The 19,697-nt window shown below is 45.0% G+C and overlaps 1 protein-coding gene across 3 annotated transcripts in view; it reads right to left on the bottom strand.

Moving 5' to 3' along the window:
• Positions 1-19,697, bottom strand: part of SHISA6 (shisa family member 6) — a 417,913-nt gene that overhangs the window by 342,618 nt on the left and 55,598 nt on the right. For all 3 annotated transcript variants that reach the window (XM_033961571.1, XM_033961570.1, XM_033961572.1), the window contains exon 2: positions 11,918-12,075. In XM_033961571.1, coding sequence (XP_033817462.1) covers positions 11,918-12,075 — 158 coding nt within the window. The remainder of the gene's footprint in view (positions 1-11,917; positions 12,076-19,697) is intronic.

Genomic DNA, 19,697 nt, shown 5'->3' with positions numbered 1-19,697 from the left:
GTTGAGGCTTGTGGTGTGATGTAACCTGTCTCCCTACAGTTCCAGAGTCTGTTTCCATTTACACTCTCATTGACTGTCAGAGATAATCACTCCGGGGAATATCCCAGGCATGTGCTTTTTTTTTTCGTGCCCAGTTCAACAAACCAAAATGAACAAATCTAGTGATGCAACTCATTTTCCACTCTAAAATGTTTTTCATTCCATTCAGTTAATATTTTGTGATTTATAAAGGAACGTATACAAGGAATGTCTTTGTTTGTGCCTGTAAGCATGGGGGAAGGGGGCAGGATTGGAAGGTTCTCTTTGTTTTATTAATGTTCATTAATCAGTTAACCCAAAAGATAGTGTACAAAAGATTTAAGTTCCTATTTCAGGGTTTCTGCTTAATTAGAACTGTCCTATTTGACTATGGAAACATAAGCCTTCAATTGCTATGACTGGGACATTTTCCTCATTTAGAACTTCTGTCCATCCAGGACCATCCTCAGCCACAGAATAGAGCCCCATCTGGAACCCAACAGGCCTGCACCTTGGGTCTGGCCTTTGGGTTTGCTAGAGACTTGGAAACCTTTCTTAACAGGGTTGGAGCTCAACAAATAGAGTGCTTCTCTTCCACCCCAAAGACCGCGCCACCTGTAGGCCTCCTCCTCAGGCACGTCAGTTCCAGATGGCCTATGACAATGCATAGCCCCAGTGGACCCCGAAGTCCTCTGTTGTGGCCCTCAAAGTTGGCCGAAATGTTTCTCAAGTCCTGCAAATTCTTTACTTTCAATCTTGCCTGCTCAGAGAGTGCATTATGGGAAGAGGCTCATTTTCAGTGCACTTTGAAAATGAGCCCCTTCAGGTCTGAAAAAAGGATTGCTGTAGGTCATGCATGGATGAAGATCAGCGTAGGGCAGGTGTAGGACTTACTATGCCTGTAAGTCAGGTCAGAATTCAGGATTCATATTTAAATGCACATGTACTGTAGTGGTATGACAAAGCTAGAGGAACCATGAAACTCTTGCATTCAGAGAATTGTGGAAATTGGCCAAAATTTTGCTAAAACACAGAAGAGTGAACGATGAAGAAAACTGAAATGTCAATGATGTATTTGACTAATATAGGCTTAACTGTATAAGCCTGGAATCTTTTGGTGGCCCTCAGAGCGTTCTTGTATTCACATTATGGCCCTTGGAGGTCTACGATAGGAGCCAGTGGCATAGTAAGGGGTTGGAGGGGGTGGTCCACGCCATGCACCGTCTTGGTGGGGATGCCAGCACCTGTCCTCTCCGCCGCCTGCACCTTCCCATTCCCCCCCACCACCACCCCCACTGTACCTCTAGCTATTCGCTGCAGTGAAAACCTTTCACTCATGACCCTCAGCTTCACTTTGGACACCAGATATTTTCCTGTTCCTTCTAAATTTGACCTGCATTGACTGCTCTATTTATGTGATAGAACTATCAGCCATTGAGACTCTTGACAAAGGCATAGATGCTGAAACACTGCCATTGTCGAGTCTTCAAGTCCTCGCAGTGCTACTATCAATAAAGTGAACTTTGAACTTTACATCCGTGGCTGAATTATTGACATCTCATCCTCACGACTCCTTTGTTGTGCCTTGATTGTCTCATCACTGAGGCCCCCTTTTTGGTAATTTCCTATCTAGTAGCAGAAGACCATTTGGAGGTTACGCTCCAGGAATATGCCAATCAAATCTGAAAGGAAGAAGCTTTATTCTGAGGAAATGACACAATAACACTGCAGCTTTAACTTAATGTTTTATACTTCCCTCAAAAAACAGGGAGGCTCTTCCTCCCTGGAGATGGATCAGTATGGAGCATGTAGAACAACAGTAGGTAGGTAACCCTACCCAGGAGCCCATCTGAGCCTCGCCTCCCTTTTTTAGGGGTTAATGAAGAAGGGATAAAGAGAGGAGAATGCACAGGGGTTGCAAATCTGGTTCATAACCGTCCCCTGGTGCATTAAGGAGAGAAGCTGGTTCCCATACTCACTGATCAGGGGTTGGCAGTCTGCTCCACAGTTGTCCCTGAGGGACCGAATGTCATGAAGGAGAAAGGATTTGGGTCACTGGAGAGATCTAGCTCTGACCCTCAATCAGACAGAAAGCTAAAGAGAGGGAGGCTAGGCCATAAGACAGCACCTGTCAGAGAAGCGTTCTGGAGTGCTAAAAGCAGTGGAGCTGGTGTTAACATTTTACGCAGCAGGAGAAAAAAACACCCACCCAGGGTCTGCTTTATTCATTTTTTCAATAAAGCAAATTGCATCACTCAGGGAGCAGCCTGGGACTACTGCTATTACATATCACTTATATAGCGCTCAAAGGTTTATGCAGTGCTGTACATTTTGACACTTATAGATGGTCCCTGCTTGGAAGAGCTTACAATCTAACTTAGAGAGACAGACATGACATAGAGGGTAGGGAATGCAGAACCCAAGGTGAGAGGAGTAGGACACTATTAGGCAGCTACAAGTTCTGCTATTATTCTGTTTAGCCTCTCAATAAACAAGATTCCAGTTATCATTATTAATAGTGGAACCTGGATAGGCCCGCTCCCCAAATATACCCTTTAATCTGCACCCCACCACCCTTTTTCTTCTAACAAAAATACACAAACTCTACTTATGGTAAAAATTAGCCGCAGCCCTGTTTATTGGAAATTACACATTAATAAATATATAAACAGAATATTAACATAACACAAAATTCCTGAGCTACCTTAAACAAAGTTATAGCCCCCGACATGCTAGCAAGGATTTGAGGGGTGGCATGTCCCCCACATGCCCCATTCTCGAAGGTCACCTGACCCACAAGGCACGGCTCCCAGCCGGCCCACCGCTCATCCCCTGATGAGCCCAGCAGCCAGTAGCTCGGGATACCGCCGAGTCATTACTACTCTGCCCTCCTATCTGGGACCCATAGGGCTGGCGGGAAAGCTGCCTCGGAGGACCAGAAACACCCTGAGTCTTCCCAAGCACCAACTTTTACCCCCCCCCCACCTCCCGACGCCCTCCTCAGCTGAGGCCCTCAAATGGCAGATCTTCCCGATGGCGGGAAAGACCCGCCAGCCAATCTCCTGCCTCCTAACTCCCAGGCCAGCCCCGTGTCTCCGATGGGCTACCATGCGGGCCTCCCAGCTCTGCGTTAGGTTCGCCCGTTGAGACGTGCTCTCGGGCTACCTATTATTTAAAAAATTTATAGGCCGCCTATGTCTAAGCAGTTTCCGTAAGAACAGTTCAGATTTATCAAAAACATTAATTCATTACATTTCTCATAAACTTGTTATTACATGGATACCATATCAAAATCATGTCCTTCCATTCTTTGCATTTCTCATTAGCTTGTTGTTACAACGTTACCCTATCAAAATCAACATCCTCCCATCATATATTGCATAAAAGCATCCACAAATAGATGAGTTTTAAACATTCTCTTGAAGGTCAGGTCTCAATGTCCCAGGAAGAGAATTCCATAGTTTCACAGCAGCTATGGAAAACATAGACGCTTTTGACCTTACTTAGTTAACTCTCTTTTCTTTATCGGCAATCAATTTCATCCCTCCCTCAGACCTCAACCTTCTACCAGGTTGATAAACTTTCCAGAGATTTTGAAAGTATAATGTCAAAAGCACTTTGTAATATATCCCTGCAGTTCAGTATGTTCCTGTTCCAGTGTTTCTTCTGCCTGCTAGTTTGTTGGATTGCAAATACAATATGGGCTTGAGTGTTTGCTTCTGAATCGGGGTCCCTACTAATTACCATCTACAAGACCTAATTTTTTTCTGCTACCTTCAGCTGCTGTTGAACATTGCCCGAGACCAAGATGTGGAAGGAGCTAAGGGTGCTGTGATCGATGCCCCTTTCTGACTTCAGCCCTACCACTATTTCTTGCCTGTTATATGCCAGTGGCAGCTCGCAGCCAGCAGCTCATGTGAGGCGCAAGCAGAAGGCGAGTGCCCCTTAGTGAGCCCCTTGGAAAGCCCAGTGGTACTGCGCACTTCTCTCTATTGTGTCCAGCCAGGAAGGAAAGAGGAAGTGATGTCAGCAAGGCAGAAGTCAGCAGAGAAAAGCCTGCAGGGCTGCAGCAAGCAACGAATATGAATCGCTACTGCCACTGGTGACACATCATTCAAAAAAAAAAAAAAAAAATCTAAACGTCTCTGGTTCCGGGCATTTCGGATACAGGATTGTGAATCTGTACCTGATCTCACCCAAAACACATCCGTGGAAACGTCTCCTCTAAAAGTAGCTAAAGGCAGCAGTCTATGCAAGACTGCATATACATTTTAGCTGGATTGAGGGAGGGCAATTCTCAGAGTAAATCATTATTTATCCACTTAAATGGCTTTGAACAATATTCTCTCCAAGTGAAACAGGCATTTCACAATTTCAGGGATCTTTTCTATTTGCTAAATTATAACTCTTCATTTCAAGCTTTCGGTTTATGGATAATGCAGGCACTTTGTAAAAGGTAAATCCTTTAGATCACCTCAGACAGCAACTGGAATTGTTTGAAAAGCAGAACGGTGATGGTACAGAGCAGAAATTCTGCACAATTCCAGTCCTCATTTTAGGTGATGGATTGATATTTGGATGTAGAGTATATCAGAAATAATTCAGAGGGCTGCACTGAACTGCAACATACTCACATAGTTTTGCAAGCATAAAAGGGAAAGTGTCTGTGTATCTCTTAGAGAAGGATATACTGTGGTTTTCTAAGTCGTGAGTGGCCTGAGCCATTTGCTATGACACTCCCTTCTAGCAGTAGCCACAATGGATACTGGATGCATACAACAGAAGTCTAGCAAGTGTGTGTGGGGGTGTTTAATATTAAAATTAAGAAGGTATGAGGTCAACACAGATGTGAGAAAGTGAGAATAGAGCAAGAGGTCAAATAAAGTTTAAACGTTACAATAGGTTTGGGCAGTGGGGTACCAAGTGGGTGGGAGTCTGCCTTGGGTGCAGCCCATAAGGGGGTGCTCCAATGACTTTTCTGAGGGCTGGTGCTGTCATTAATAACTTCTTCCCAGAAGCAACAGCAGCATTCACAATTCGCTGCTCATGTCACTGTTGGGCCTTCCTTTCTGCTGAGTCCCACCTACTTCCTGTTTCCGCAAAGGCAGAGAGGAAGGCCTAACACTGGCAAGAGCAACAAATTGTGAGTGTTGCGCTCCCGACTGCAGGGTGACAAAGGGAGGGAGAGGAGGGGAGGGGAAAAGAAATGCTGGGAGGAAGGGAGAAAGAAGTCCAGGGGAGGGAGAGAAGATGAAAGAGAGATGCCAGACCATGGGGAAGGAATGGAGGGAGGGAAAGGAAGGAAGGAAAGGATATGCAAGGCAATGAAGAGGGAGGAAGAGATGTGAGGACATGAGGGGAGGGAAGGGAAGGTGGCCTTTACTTGCCATCATGTTTCTATGTGAAGCTTCTAGTGTCAGGCAAATACCTATTGTACGTAAATGCAATGTACCTTGTGCCACTATTGATAAGACAAGAGCTAAATCCAAAGGAATAATTGCAGACACTCCTGGATGTCCAAGGCTTATCTGCCTCAAATGTTGGCATGTAAGAGTACTACCAGTAATATGTGAGGGGAAGGCAAAACATTTCACTTGGCCTACCTGCCAACTCCCAGCTTAGGAAAATACAGTAGGGCCTTGTATTGTTCTTTTTGTAAAATGTTCTTTGGGTTCAGGCTGAAAGTGACAGTGGTTTCATTGGCAGCTCTTCCTATAATTACTAGAAGTTTCTCCTGACATTTTGGATTTGACATACTGTACCAATAATTTGCACAAAAAAAAGACTGCAACGTGTTACTCATTCTTCCCATCTGCATAAATAAGTAAAAAGACAAGAGTAGAACATGCACCTTATGGTTAACATTGGTGAGAGGGCTGAACCTTAAGCCCTGTTTCCCATTTCTCATGAACTATTTGCATTTCGGAGTGGGGGGAGGGGATGAACATAAGCTACAGCAGCAGATGCTTGGCTCTTACCAGAGTACAGACTAGCATGCATTTCATGACATTTCTTTTCACTTTGTAATTAAAATGAAAGTCCAGGGACTATAGTTTCTAATTTAGACAATGTTTTTTTGCCACAAATATATTCAGCACAAGCCAATTTTCAATAAAAAAAAAAAAAAAAGCTTCTGTAAGCTGAAGGTGGCAGCTGATGCGTGCAGAGCGAATGTTTAATTGTGAGGAGCATTTGACTGAGTTTGGTGGATTTCATACAAATAATGCTACTGTATAATTGGAAGCAGTCATTTATAAATGGAAAATTTGGGGACATTTAAACTGTGAAAACAAAGTAATACAAATTTTAAGACGACAACTGTGGGGAAACAGTAAACGGAACATTTTTATTAGGGATGTTCCAAGGGATTAGGGGTTCCATTTTTTCTTAAGTTTCTCTTATATATATATATATATGTATGTATTTATTTAGGGACTCTTTTATTAAACCATGTTATATGCTAACACATGCTTAATGAAGGAAAAACAGCTTACTGCAAAATATCTCTCAGTTCATGTTAATCACGTGACTATTTAATTATTTTAAGAAAGATTTTGGCAATGGAACATGTCAAAGGCAGGGAATGAACATGGAATAATTATCCAGGTTAGCATGTTCACATTAGCATATGCTTAACTAGATATCACTCAATTGAAATGGGAGCACTTTGTGCCCCTAAGGAGGAGTCAGTAATGCCCAGATTCTATAACTTGCGCTGTTGTCATTGGCTGCTTTAAAAGCGGCGGCCAATCGTGTGTCAATCATGCGATAGTGCCGAGTACAGAGTTGCACCTCTGATTTTCCTGGCTACATTTCCAGCACCTACCTGTTATGTGAATCATGCCTCTGTGGGCGTTTTAGGCCACCTAATGCCATTTCCGGCATTAGCCATGCCCACAGTGGCAATAGGTGGCCTAAAGCAGCTACGGAGAAGCAATTGCGGTGCCGATTTTTTAGGCACCAGTAGACATCTTGAAACGCAGTTACAAACATCATTTCAATGCCATTTTTTTTTTTTTTTTACTATGCCTAAAAAAATGGCACCATTTAGAGAATCTGGGCCCAAGTGTTCCCTTTTTCTTTTTTTGCAAGTCTCCTATGCTAATGGAAAGTTTAGTGCTGGACAACAAACTGGGAAAAAAATCCTTAAAATAATACTGCAGCAAATCTGGGTTTAGCATGTGGGAAAGTCCTGCATTAGCATATACTAATCCCAGATTTTGCCGTGGCTTATTAAAAGAACCCTTACTTTCATTTGATCTTGTTTGTATGCATTTTCACATTTTAATACACATTAAGACCTTTTAACATTCACTTTCATTTTGAAAACCACACTAAATGAAATTTCCTTCTTACTTCGGTGTTGTCCTCAGACAAAAGCACATCCTTAATTTCCGTAGCAAGATTAAAAGGGGGTTCTCTTGCAGAAAATTTTTGTTTGCAGTCAATGGTGTAAATTCTACTCAAGTCGATCCCACCGTGTGAGAGCCTAGAAAAGGCGGAAAGGGACTTGGCGGTGGCCCACTGATCCACCACCCGGCATTTAGGTTTACAGGCCCAGGAAAATTCTGCATGGGGCTGATTTGATCAGGGCTACTCAGTCCATGAGCAATCCATCAACAGTAGCAGCAAGGTGGTTTCAAGAAAAGCAAAATTCAACATGTGGTCTATAAGTTAACGTGAACATCAATCCTACGGCAGTTAGGCATGCTAGGGATGGGAGGAACAGGAAACCAGCATGGTAAGAGAGTTGAGGCTGCCCAGAGACGTAGTAAGGGGAGGCGGTCCGCCCCGGCACAGTCTTGGTAGGGCGCTGCCACCCGTCCATCTCTCCCTCCCCCGCTCTTTCCCCACTCCCCGCTCTCCCCCCCCCCATACTCACGCGCCCCTTCCCTCATACATCCTCAACGTTCACGACGTAAGCAGCAACCCCAACCGGCTGCTTGCTCCAGTGTTGGCTCTTCCTCTGACATCACTTCCTGGACCCGCAGCTAGGAAGTGACGTCAGAGGAAGAGCCGATGCTGGTGCGAGCAGCAGTCTGGAGTTGCTGCTCACGCCGTGAATGTTACAGAAGTATGGAGGAAGGGGAGGGATGCGCACACATGCAGCAGGAAGGGACAGGGAAGGAGCGGATGGGGGTGTGGTGAAGAGGGTGGGGAAGGGGTGGCTCTCACCCTCGCAACGCCACTGAGGCTGACACAGAGCTTGGGAGTGTTTTCCTGCATTTTTTTTTTTCCAGTACTACCTGCAGGGTGAGTTGCGTTCAGGTACAGTAGATATTTTCTTGTCACCAGAGAACTCCCAATCTACGCTTGTACCTGAGGTAATGAAGGGTTGAGTGACTTGCATATGATCACAGGCAGTAAGATTGGAAGTTGAACTGCCCCCCTCCTGCCCTCCCCCCCCCCCCCCCCACACACACACACAGTTCTCATGCTCTCTTGTAGATCTAAGTAAACCACAAGAAGGAAAACTTCCATTTCTATCTTGCTTTAACAGTGTTTTATCTTTGGAACTTAGCTATTTGAAAATATATAAGCAAAAAGAAAATTGAGAATAGAGTCTAAATCACATCAACAGCACCCCTCCCCCCCCCCCCCCCGAAAAAAAACAGCTCCATATTTGTGCAGCAAGGCAATGTCCTCAGTATACAATAGAATAGATCACACATGTCAAACACAAGGCCCGGGGGCCAAATCTGGCCCACATGGCCGTTTTATGTGGCCCTCGGTGACCGTGTCGCATCTAGGTGCCTGACTGTGCAGCCCCGGTCCCAGTGGTGCTCCAAGCTCCTCACCATGCTGCCTCAGTACCCATTTGTAGGCAGAAGGAACCAGTCCCAGTATAAAAGCTAGGTTAGAGCAGGGCGCTCCACAGAAGTGCCTGACCGCGCCACACGTGTCTCAGGGCGAGGAAGGATCTATACTTCTACTAAGACTAAGGGCTCCTTTTACAAAGGTGTGTTAGGGCCTTGATGCGCGGAATAGCGTGTGCTAAAATGCCGCGCGCGCTAGCCGCTACTGCCTCTTTTTAAGCAGGCGGTAATTTTTCAGCTAGCATGCGCTATGGCGCACGCTAGAGCACATGTTAATCTTGTGTGTGCCCTAAAAACGCTAGTGCACCTTAGTAAAGGAGCCCTAAGTATCTTAATAGAAAATTCGACCCTCGACTTAGACTGTGTTATAGATTTTGGCACCTTATGTGATTGAGTTTGACACCCCTGGAATAGATGATATCAACAAAAACCAAAATTCAATACATAAAAGAGTGAAGAAAAAAGACCTCAGTGAAACATGCTCATAACCAACAAATGGGGAAGGGTTTGTTTCAATCACAAGTCAAAAAACCCCAACTTCACTACAGTGATTGCAAATAGACTCTTCACCATTTATTGGTTATGAATGTGTTTCACTGAGCATTTCAGTGGGGTTATAGGTGTATCAGGGAACCAGAAAGGTGTTCGGTGTTTAGTGGGAGTATGGTGTGGGGTGTGGGTGAGATTGAGAGCGAAAACGTTTTGAATTGAGAAATGTGTCTGGAGCAGAGATGCAGAGGATGGGTTTTTGGACTGGGTTTACAGTAGAGAGTTGCACGGGGACAGAAATCCCACCCATCCCCGCCAGGATTCTCTCCGTCCCCATCAGGATCCTCTCCGTCCCCACCCATCCCCGCAAGGAATTACCTCCATCCCCGCCCGTCCCCATAAAAAGCAGCAATTACTTCTGACAGGATCATCAATTCCACAGTTTCTTTTGTGTTTGCGCTTCTGTTTTCCTTGTGGAATCTCTTTGGTGGAACCCTTTTTTTGTTTTCTGTTCAGGTAATTAACTTATAAACCCCCTCTTTTACTAAGGCTGACGTGTCCATTATATTATATGGACGAACCCTGCTTCCAAAGCCTTCCATCCCCATGGGAGCCCCGTTGGCTACAGGGGGGTCCCTGTGGGAGTCCCATGGGCCAGAGCGGGGTCCCCATGGGTTAGGGGGGATTCCAGCGGGACTCCCGCGGGATTCCCACGATCCCCGTTCCTGTGCAGACCTCTAGTTTACAGGCAAGAGATCAGAGTAGAAAGGAGAGTTAACATCGTTCCCCATCATACCCTGTCCCATCCCTTTGCACCCTGCTGCTTTTCTCCAATTCTCCCACGTGCAGATCAAGTCTCTTTTCAGGCAAATCAGGTTGGGGGTTGCTGCTCGTGCCACAAATGTTAAACAGTCCACAAAAATGCTGCGAGTAAGTATATAACTTATATAGCTTGATAGATTTCTTTATATCAGAAGCCTCAGTTACACCCCCTCCTCTGCTGCATTAATTGTTTAGCTGGGTGTATTAGGCGGTAAATCGTCACCGGCCTCTTTAATTATAACGCTACATACTTTAGCAATAAACTTTATTAATTTTTTAATAGTTTTTAGAAGTAAGTATTGTAAAATTTTTATAACTTTGCTTTATAATTTTTTTTAACTACGACCTGGGAGATGTGGAGTCCAATAGCGTTTTTACTACAGCAAAAGTTGAAATCTTCAAAAGTTTAAAAAGTTTAATTGTTCTATTTATTTATAGGGAGTTCCTTAACAAAGCATTTGCAAAACATGTTGGACTCCACATCTCCCAGGTCATAGTTAAAGAAAATTATAAAGCAGGGAAAAGTGCAAAGTAATGCATTTAGGCAGAAAGAACAAGGAACACGAGTATAGAATGTCAGGTGCAACTCTGGGTAAGTGCGAACAAGAAAAAGACCTGGGTGTACTGATAGATGGGACCCTGAAACCGTCGGCACAATGCGCGGCAGCGGCAAAGAAAGCAAATAGAATGTTAGGCATGATAAAGAAAGGAATCACGAGTAGATCGAAGAAAGTTATAATGCCGCTTTATAGGGCGATGGTCAGACCACACCTGGAATACTGTGTCCAACATTGGTCTCCCAACCTAAAGATGGATATAAAACTGCTGGAGAGGGTGCAGAGACGAGCAACGAAGCTAATAAAAGGTATGGAGAACTTGGAATACGAGGAACGACTTAAGAGACTGGGATTGTTCTCCTTTGATAAAAGGAGACTGCGAGGGGATATGATCGAGACTTTCAAAATACTGAAAGGAATCGACAAAATAGAGCAGGAAAAAAAAATTATTTAAAATGTCCAATGTGACACGGATAAGAGGACATGGACTGAAGCTAAGGGGGGGACAAGTCCAGGACAAATATCAGGAAGTTCTGCTTCATGCAACGAGTGGTGGACACCTGGAATGCTCTCCCAGAGGAGGTTATTGCGGAATCCACTGTTCTAGGATTTAAAAGCAAACTAGATGCGCATCTCCTTACGAGAGGCATAGAGGAATATGGGTGACTAAAATTACGCCAGGTGTACACCTGGCTGGGCCTCCGCGTGTGCAGATCACCAGACTTGATGGACCGAAGGTCTGATCCGGAGATGGCAGTTCTTATGTTCTTCTGATATAAAGAAATCTATCAAGCTATATAAATTATATACGGTACTTATTCGCAGCATTTTTGTGGACTTTGGATGTTTATAGCTACGAGTTAAATGATATTATAAAGTTGACCATCATAGAAAGAACAAATGTTAAAGAGGCACGGGGGAAGGGAAGGGGCGTGTGAACGCGGCAGGAGGGGCAGAGACAGAGAAGAGGGAGGAAAGAAGCACCACCACCCCTAGCACCTCTCACCCTTCCTACGCCACTGGGCTACAGTCAGCTAAGTTACTAGCCCAGTAACACAGTGAATTGGTCCTTGGCTACCGGCCCTAGACATTTTTTATATTTGACCGAGGAGTTCTGCAACATGAACATTATACGTCAGTTTCCTAAAGACACTTTAAGACACACCTGCAGATGAGCAACTTATTTATATCGCACAATAAATTTTTATGGCTTACCATGATTGGGTTTCGCTGTCCGTACTGGAGTGTAGTGGTTTTTGGATGTTCGAACGGGGGTATTTTCTTTGGGGGAGTTATCAACTGCTGTGATGGTCTCCCTTTCACAATGTGCTATTGGGATCGGGCCTTGCTGCCTCAAGATATCTGCCAAAGCCCTGAAATAGAAAAATATATATATCAACATGATAAAGAACAAAACATGATTTCCTTCACGGGGCACTCAGATATGACAGAGAAAGATCATTCCAAATATGATCTGGGTTCATTAAATGGACCCCTTAATTAGGCACCGTTAAGATCTGAATTGATTCTATAAAGGTTAACTAGCGCTAAGTGGCTTTACAGTGCATTGTGAGGGTGGGAGACGCCTGGGGAAGTGGCACCCTCCTCTCTTCCCCGCCCCACCCTTGTTGCACAAGTTTCTCCCCCTCCCTCGTATCTCTTTAACTTCTCTGGCATGAGCAGCATGGCCTTGGCTCTCCTTCTGACATCACTTCCCATAACCAGGAAGTGACTTCAGAGGGAGAGCTAAGGCTGGCATGAACAGCAGGTTGGAGATGCTGCACGAGCCCTTGAAGAGTTACAGGTACGGGGGAAGGGAAGGCGCATGCGACAAGGGAGGGGTGGGGAAGGAGCAGGGGGGAGCATGGAGAGAAAGAAAGGTGCCAGCATCACCACCAAGATGGCATCTGGGGTGGTTTTCCCCCACTCCTCCCCCCTTACTACACCTCTGAGGAGCACACTTAGAAAGGATTCCATTGCCCAACTTTGGACATGAGGAATTATGCCTGCTGAAACCTGGTATAAATCCTCACACTGGAGATAGCAGTTGGGCATGTAAATCCAAGTATTCCATAGCATTGTGCCTAACTTCTGCGAATGCACCTGACCCATCCGTGTCCCTCCCATGGCCATGCCTTCCTTTGAGTTGTGCGCTATGAAATTCAAGTATGGATGTTATGGAATACTGAGTAGACCAATTACACAGACAAATTCAGATTGGTGCCAATTAATTCAAATTATTGATTGTTGACACCTCATTAACTCATTAATTTGCCCTATGTACCCAAATTTGTGTGACCAAGTTTGGGCGACCTATATAGAATCTAGGGTTATATCCCTAATGGATTATACCCAGGACTTCATGCTGCTTACCTTTCCCTGATGTCTCACTGGTGTAGGGTTTCCAGATTTTACTATAGTAAAATTCGGACACCCCACCCCCCCCCAGACCCATCCCCAGGCCTACCATCCCCACCCAGTTATGCCCCAGTTTCGCCCCAATCCCAACCTAGCCCCACCCCAGCCCCGCCCCTCACTGCCTGCTCTCATCAGGCAAGAGGAAATACGTGCATGTGCGTGTCCGCATGTGCGTGTGCTTGTGACATCATTGCGTGGCACCCGCGCCTTCGCAGATTTCCTCCTGCCTGATGTGATTTAGAGAAGGCTTTTCAAAACCCGTACAAAGTGCCTGGTTTTGCAAAGCCATTCGGACCCCTGGACAAGGACATGTCCTCAAATCCGGACGTCTGGTAACCCTACACTGATGGCAACAGGACAAGGCCTAGTGAGGAGTAGCAGCTCTAGTGGAGTTGTATCAATTGGCTACAGGTATTCAGTGCTGTACACCAAGATTTTGAACCAGAGTCTGGTGCACATTATGGAGGCAATAAGAGGGATAATGGAGACCTGACTAGGCCAGAGAGATTTAAGGCTTAAGGGTCATGCATTTGATATACTGCCTTTTCTAGGAGCAATGGAGGCTACAAGGTGAACTGATGTTTTGCAAATAGGCTCTATCCTGGTCTTGGGGCAGTTCCATTTTGCAAGATCTGATATAGAGGTGCAAGGAAATATATAGAGTGAAAGGTGGCAAAAAGCTGCATAAAAAGTAGGAAGCAGAGGGGGCACCACCGAGTTACCTTATTTAGCTTGCAGGCACCAGGTATGCAACCACTTCATGATGCAGAGTTTAGCAACAGACTCCTCTTAATAAGTTGTCACAAGAGGCTGACTTCTGTTTGCAGGGCGTCATGGCTAGTTACACATGACAGAGGCCCTGAACATCTTTCACACCCTTTCAAAGTTTGCTTTTAAACTTCATTTTAAATTCCCTTATGTTAATTATTGCCTATTGATATAGAAACATAGAAATAGATGGCAGATAAGGGCCATGGCCCATCTAGTCTGCCCACCCCAATGACCCTCCCCTACCTATCTCTGTGAATAGATCCCACGTGTCTATCCCATTTGACCTTAAAATCAGGCACGCTGCTGGCCTCAATGACCTGAAGTGGAAGACTATTCTAGCGATCAACCGCTCTTTCAGTGAAAAAGAATTTCCTGGTGTCACCGTGCAGTTTCCCGCCCCTGATTTTCCATGGATGCCCCTTTGTTGCCATGGGACCCTTGAAAAAGAAGATATCTTCTTCTACCTCGATGCGGGCCGTGAGATACTTGAATGTCTCGATCATGTCTCCCCTCTCTCTACGTTCCTCGAGTGAGTAGAGCTGTAACTTCTCTAGCCGTTCCTCGTATGGGAGATCCTTGAGTCCCGAGACCATCCAGGTGGCCATTCTCTGGACCGACTCTAGTCTCAGCATATCCTTACGGTAATGCGGCCTCCAGAATTGCACACAGTACTCCAGGTGTGGTCTCACCATGGATCTATACAATGGCATAATGACTTCAGGTTTACGGCTGACGAAACTCCTGCGTATGCAACCTATGATTTGCCTTGCTTTGGAGGAAGCTTGCTCCACTTGATTGGCAGTCTTCATGTTCTCACTGACGATCACCCCTAAGTCTCGTTCTGCTACAGTTCTTGTTAGGATCTCGCCATTAAGGGTGTAAGTCTTGCATGGATTTTGGCTGCCCAGGTGCATGACTTTGCATTTTTTGGCATTGAAGCTGAGTAGCCAGGACTTAGACAAGCGCTCCAGTAGAAGTAGGTCATGCATCATCCACGAGTCAGCTTTTGATGATTTTAATATCTTTTTGAGCAGAATATTTATACGGAAAGACAGGACGCCGGTGCAACATGGAGGCTACTGGCTATTTCACACCGTCCATGGACAAAACTAGGAAGAATTGCTTCCCCCATTGACTTTAATGGCAAATGACACAAATGACAGAATGAAGTAAAATAACTTGGAAAATAAAATGAACGAATGAAATGACAGAAAAGGTCAAGTGTAGCAAAATAACGAAGCAAGATCAAAATGTTCTTTCCGCTCGCACAGTTCAACAGTTTAACATCAATGACTCTTATTATGTTTGATTTACAGCTGCTTTTCGGAAGGACAGGCACCTTTTCTTTTATCTGGAACATATTTGTTAACGTTTCTAAGGTGTGTCACCTTTTATTTGTCTGTGTTGAGGCTCATTTGCCCTCCGCTTGCCAGGATTCCTTATCTATCCATCTCAGTCTGTAACCTACTTACTCTCTTAACTCCCACAACAATTAGTAGAAGAAGCAATTTCTCAAACTTCAGATTTTGTCCCAGGGTGATTCCCTTGATATAGACCTTCAGGTTAATCATCAAGAGCCATAAAGAAGCAGCTCCTCAAACTTCTAATTAGCGTTCTTTTTGTTGTCAACCTGTCAGCTAAAAGAAAATGCAAATAAATAGTGTCCCGAGTGACTGCAGAGTTCTCAACCCCCTCGGGAGTTTGTCTCTTTTATTGAACCCAGCCTTTTCCAACTTAGTGCTCCGCTTGCTTGCCATGTAAAAGAGAGATTGCATGTGCAAACTCTGAAATCTAGCAAAATTATGGCTTGGACAGAGAACAGGATATGGGGGTTCTCCTGGCTTCTGTGGAAAGTGCTGAGGCACCAGGGGAAAAGTGACTATACAATTTTTGAAAAATTATGGAGGTCATTTTAGTAGCACACTCTATATGTGAAAAGAGACAGTTACGTGTGAATTACATAAATGTGAAGTTTATAGAAAATTGCTGTTTACACATGGAGAGACACACCACCAGAGATTCCAAAGGGACACAGTGTGAGTGTGCAGGGCAGAGCAAACAAGTACACAGGTGATCCCCGTGTTACAGTAGTGATATATGTCAATGGAAAACAAATCTATTTTGAGTTTTGCATCTTTTGTAAGGTGCATATGTTTCTGTCATACAATGGCAATACATCATCTATAATAAAACCCTTACCCACGCATTCGCAGTTGACACGGCGTGATCCCTGCCACCATGATTTCTGCTTTCGTGCCGTGTTCTATTTGCGGCGCGTGTGGCAGCTTGAGGCGTGTGTGACGGCTTTCGGTGCATGCAGCCATTTCAGCGGCAGTGGCAGTTTGACTCCTGTGCTGCCAGGATGCCTCTTCACACCCCTGGACCAGCAAACACAGCAGCCGCGGGGCATTTGCTAGGCCGGCCCACTTTGATAATGCGAGGTGGGCTGGCCTAGCAAAAGCCCCAAGGCTGCCCGGGCTACCGGATGCTGGACAGGGGGAGCAGGGAAAGGAGAAGGTGTACCACTGCACAGGGGGATCAGGTAAGAGGTGCTGCTGGACAGGGGAGAGGTAAAAGGAAGGGATAAGGGCTGCTGCTGGACGGGGGGAGCAGGGAAGAGGTGCTGCTGGACACGGGGGAGGTAAAAGAAAGGGAGAAAGGCTGCTGCTGGACAGGGGAAGCAGTGAAGGGGTGCTACTGGATAGGGGGGAGGTAAAAGGAAGGAAGAAGGGCTTCTGCTAGACAGGGGGAGTAGGCAAGGGGTGGTGGTAGACAGCCAAAAAAAGAGAGAGAGAGAATGAAAGAAAGACAGACAGCAGCCAAGGAGCGAGAGAGACAGAAAAAAAGAAAGAGACAGAAAGCGGCCAAGGAGAGAGAAAAAGAAAGAAAGAAAGAAAGACAGACACACACATCTATTCTAGCATCCATTAATGTAACGGGCTTAAAGACTAATACTATATAAGAACATAAGAATAGTCTTATTGGGTCAGACCAATGGTCTATCAAGCCCAGTAGCCTGTCCTCACAGTGGCCAAGCCAGGTCACTAGTACCTGGCAAAAGCCCAAATAGTAGCAACATTCCATGCAGAATCTATAAAGCGTAGCAAGATTCTAGAATCCCAAAGAGTAGCAAAATTCCATGCTACCAATCCAGTGCCTTCTCCCATGTCTTTCTCAATAACAGACTATGGACATTTCCTCCAGGAAATTGTCCAGATCTTTCTTAAAACCACTACACTATCTGCTCTTACCACAACCTCTGGCAACACGTTCCAGAACATACCTATTTTCTGAGTGAAAAAATATTGCCTCCTATTGGTTTTGAAAGTATTTCCCTGTAACTTCATTGAGTGTCCCCTAATCTTTGTAATTTTTGATGGAGTGAAAAATTGATCCACTTGTCTGACTGAGCCTTCAACCCTCATGGACCATTAATGCACAAAAAAAAGAGAGGAGGCTAAACGCAGCTGGCACCCTTCAAGACCCCGCCGAGGCCCCTACGGATGCCTAACAGCCTGTGCTCAAACCCCTGCAAGCAATAAGTAAGCAATGATACCAGGGGATGGCCCCAAGCTCCCAAAAAGGTTCTGCAGGCTGTCTAACAGTAAAGCATTCGATAGCGTACCACACCACAGGTTGCTGAGCAAGATGAGTTCTATAGGATTGGGCCACACATTGACGAAATGGTTTGGGAACTGGCTTGGAGGTAGGCTTCAGAGGGTAGTGGTGAACAGCACCCCCTCCGAAATGACGGAGGTAATCAGTGGAGTGCCACATGGCTCAGTCCTGGGCCCGATCCTATTCAACATCTTAATAAGAGACTTGGCAGAAGGACTGCAAGGTAAAATAACATTATTCGCCGATGACGCCAAACTAAGCATTGTAGTGGGCAAAAGCACAACAGACATAAATTCAATGTCCGACAACATGATGCACGACCTACTCCTACTGGAGCACTGGTCTAGGTCCTGGCAACTCAGCTTCAATGCCAAAAAATGCAAAGTCATGCACCTGGGCAGCCAAAATCCATGCAAGACTTACTACCTTAATGACGAGACCCTAACAAAAACTGAAGCAGAGCGAGACTTAGGGGTGATCGTCAGTGAGAACATGAAGACTGCCAATCAAGTGGAGCAAGCTTCATCCAAGGTAAGGCAAATCATAGGTTGCATATGCAGGAGTTTCGTCAGCCGTAAGCCTCAAGTCATTATGCCATTGTATAGATCCATGGTGATGCCCCACCTGGAATACTGTGTGCAATTCTGGAGGCCGCATTACTGTAAGGATGTGCTGAGACTGAAGTCGGTCCAGAGAATGGCCACCCAGATGGTCTCGGGACTCAAGAATCTCCCGTACAAGGAACGGCTGGATAAGTTGCAGTTGTACTCACTCGATGAGCGCAGAGAGAGGGGTGACATGATTGAGACATTCAAGTATCTCACGGGCCGCATCGAGATGGAAGAAGATATCTTCTTTTTCAAGGGTCCCGCGGCAACAAGGGGGCATCCATGGAAAATCAAGGGCGGGAAACTGCACAGGGACACCAGGAAATTCTTTTTCACTGAAAGGGTGGTTGATCGCTGGAATAGTCTTCCACTTCAGATTATTGAGGCCAGCAGCGTGCCTGATTTTAGGGCCAAATGGGATAGACACGTGTGATCTATTCACAGAGAAAGGTAGGGGAGGGTCATTGGGGTGGGCAGACTAGATGGGCTGTGGCCCTTTTCTGCCCTCTATTTCTATGTTTCTATATTTCTATGTTACAAGGGATTGGTCTGTCAGCTGCAGACCCCAATCTGCTTCTCCTCCATGCAGACAGAATTGGACCCTCGATTAGGAGAGCTCAGCGCCAAAATATGAAGAAAATATGTGAAAAAAAAAAAGAAATAAGCAGAGTAGATCAGAAATACTTCTTCCGGCTTATGTGCAAAAGGAAATAACTGTTGGGGTCAGCAGAGCCCTCAATGAAGTAGGAGGGATTAAAAACCAGAGTGGATTCCTTTTGCAAGGTTCTCAAGGACAGGGATATAACTTCACTGCACCAGAATGACACATCTATTGCACTAGAATAAGCATTTTCATGTTCAGTGTTGAGGGACCTTCTCTAGTTGTCCCAACCCCTGTGAAAACTTTCAATTTTGATACCATTGTTCATTTGTATTAAATGAACTAATCCTATCAATCAAAAGACATACCATTAGAAGTCTTAGACTACATGTGTAACAATATTTGCTATGTATCTTCCCACAAGAACAATGAGAATATAGATATGAAATGCATGACGTGCATTTAACCAAACACAAGAGCTGATTTTACTCTAGAACTGTGTCTGTTCCTTTTGTATTGGTTGGTGACTGAATCCATGTCTGATCAGTGGGATGGGATAGAGTAGCCCTTCTCACATGGCATGGACATTTCTGCATCCTTGAATTACAGGTGATCAAACCAAAAGGTTTAAATGATGATATTGAGTGGATTTCTATCATTTGATAATGGTGCTTTACTCCTTAAATATTAGCTGTCCCCTTTTTTGAAATACTCTTTTGTTGATAAAGTTGTTTTAATGATGCATCAATGATGTTATCAGGCACTCTTTCCAATTGCAGAATTGCCTACCATTGAGAAACCCCACTATTGAAATTTGTACTAGCAAGCAAGCATTGCATGAAAGTTATGGACACCAGTTCCTGATGAAGGTTACCATAATAGGGTCCTTGTTGAAACACGAGCATTATTAACTGTTTTGTATGGATGAGCATTTTGAAATACAGATGTCAGTATCTAGGGCCAGATTCTATAAATCGAA

The sequence above is a fragment of the Geotrypetes seraphini genome, chromosome 10 (genome assembly GCF_902459505.1).
Source record: "Geotrypetes seraphini chromosome 10, aGeoSer1.1, whole genome shotgun sequence".
In the NCBI taxonomy this organism is placed as follows: domain Eukaryota; kingdom Metazoa; phylum Chordata; class Amphibia; order Gymnophiona; family Dermophiidae; genus Geotrypetes; species Geotrypetes seraphini.
This window is presented reverse-complemented; position numbering and strand designations above follow the sequence as displayed.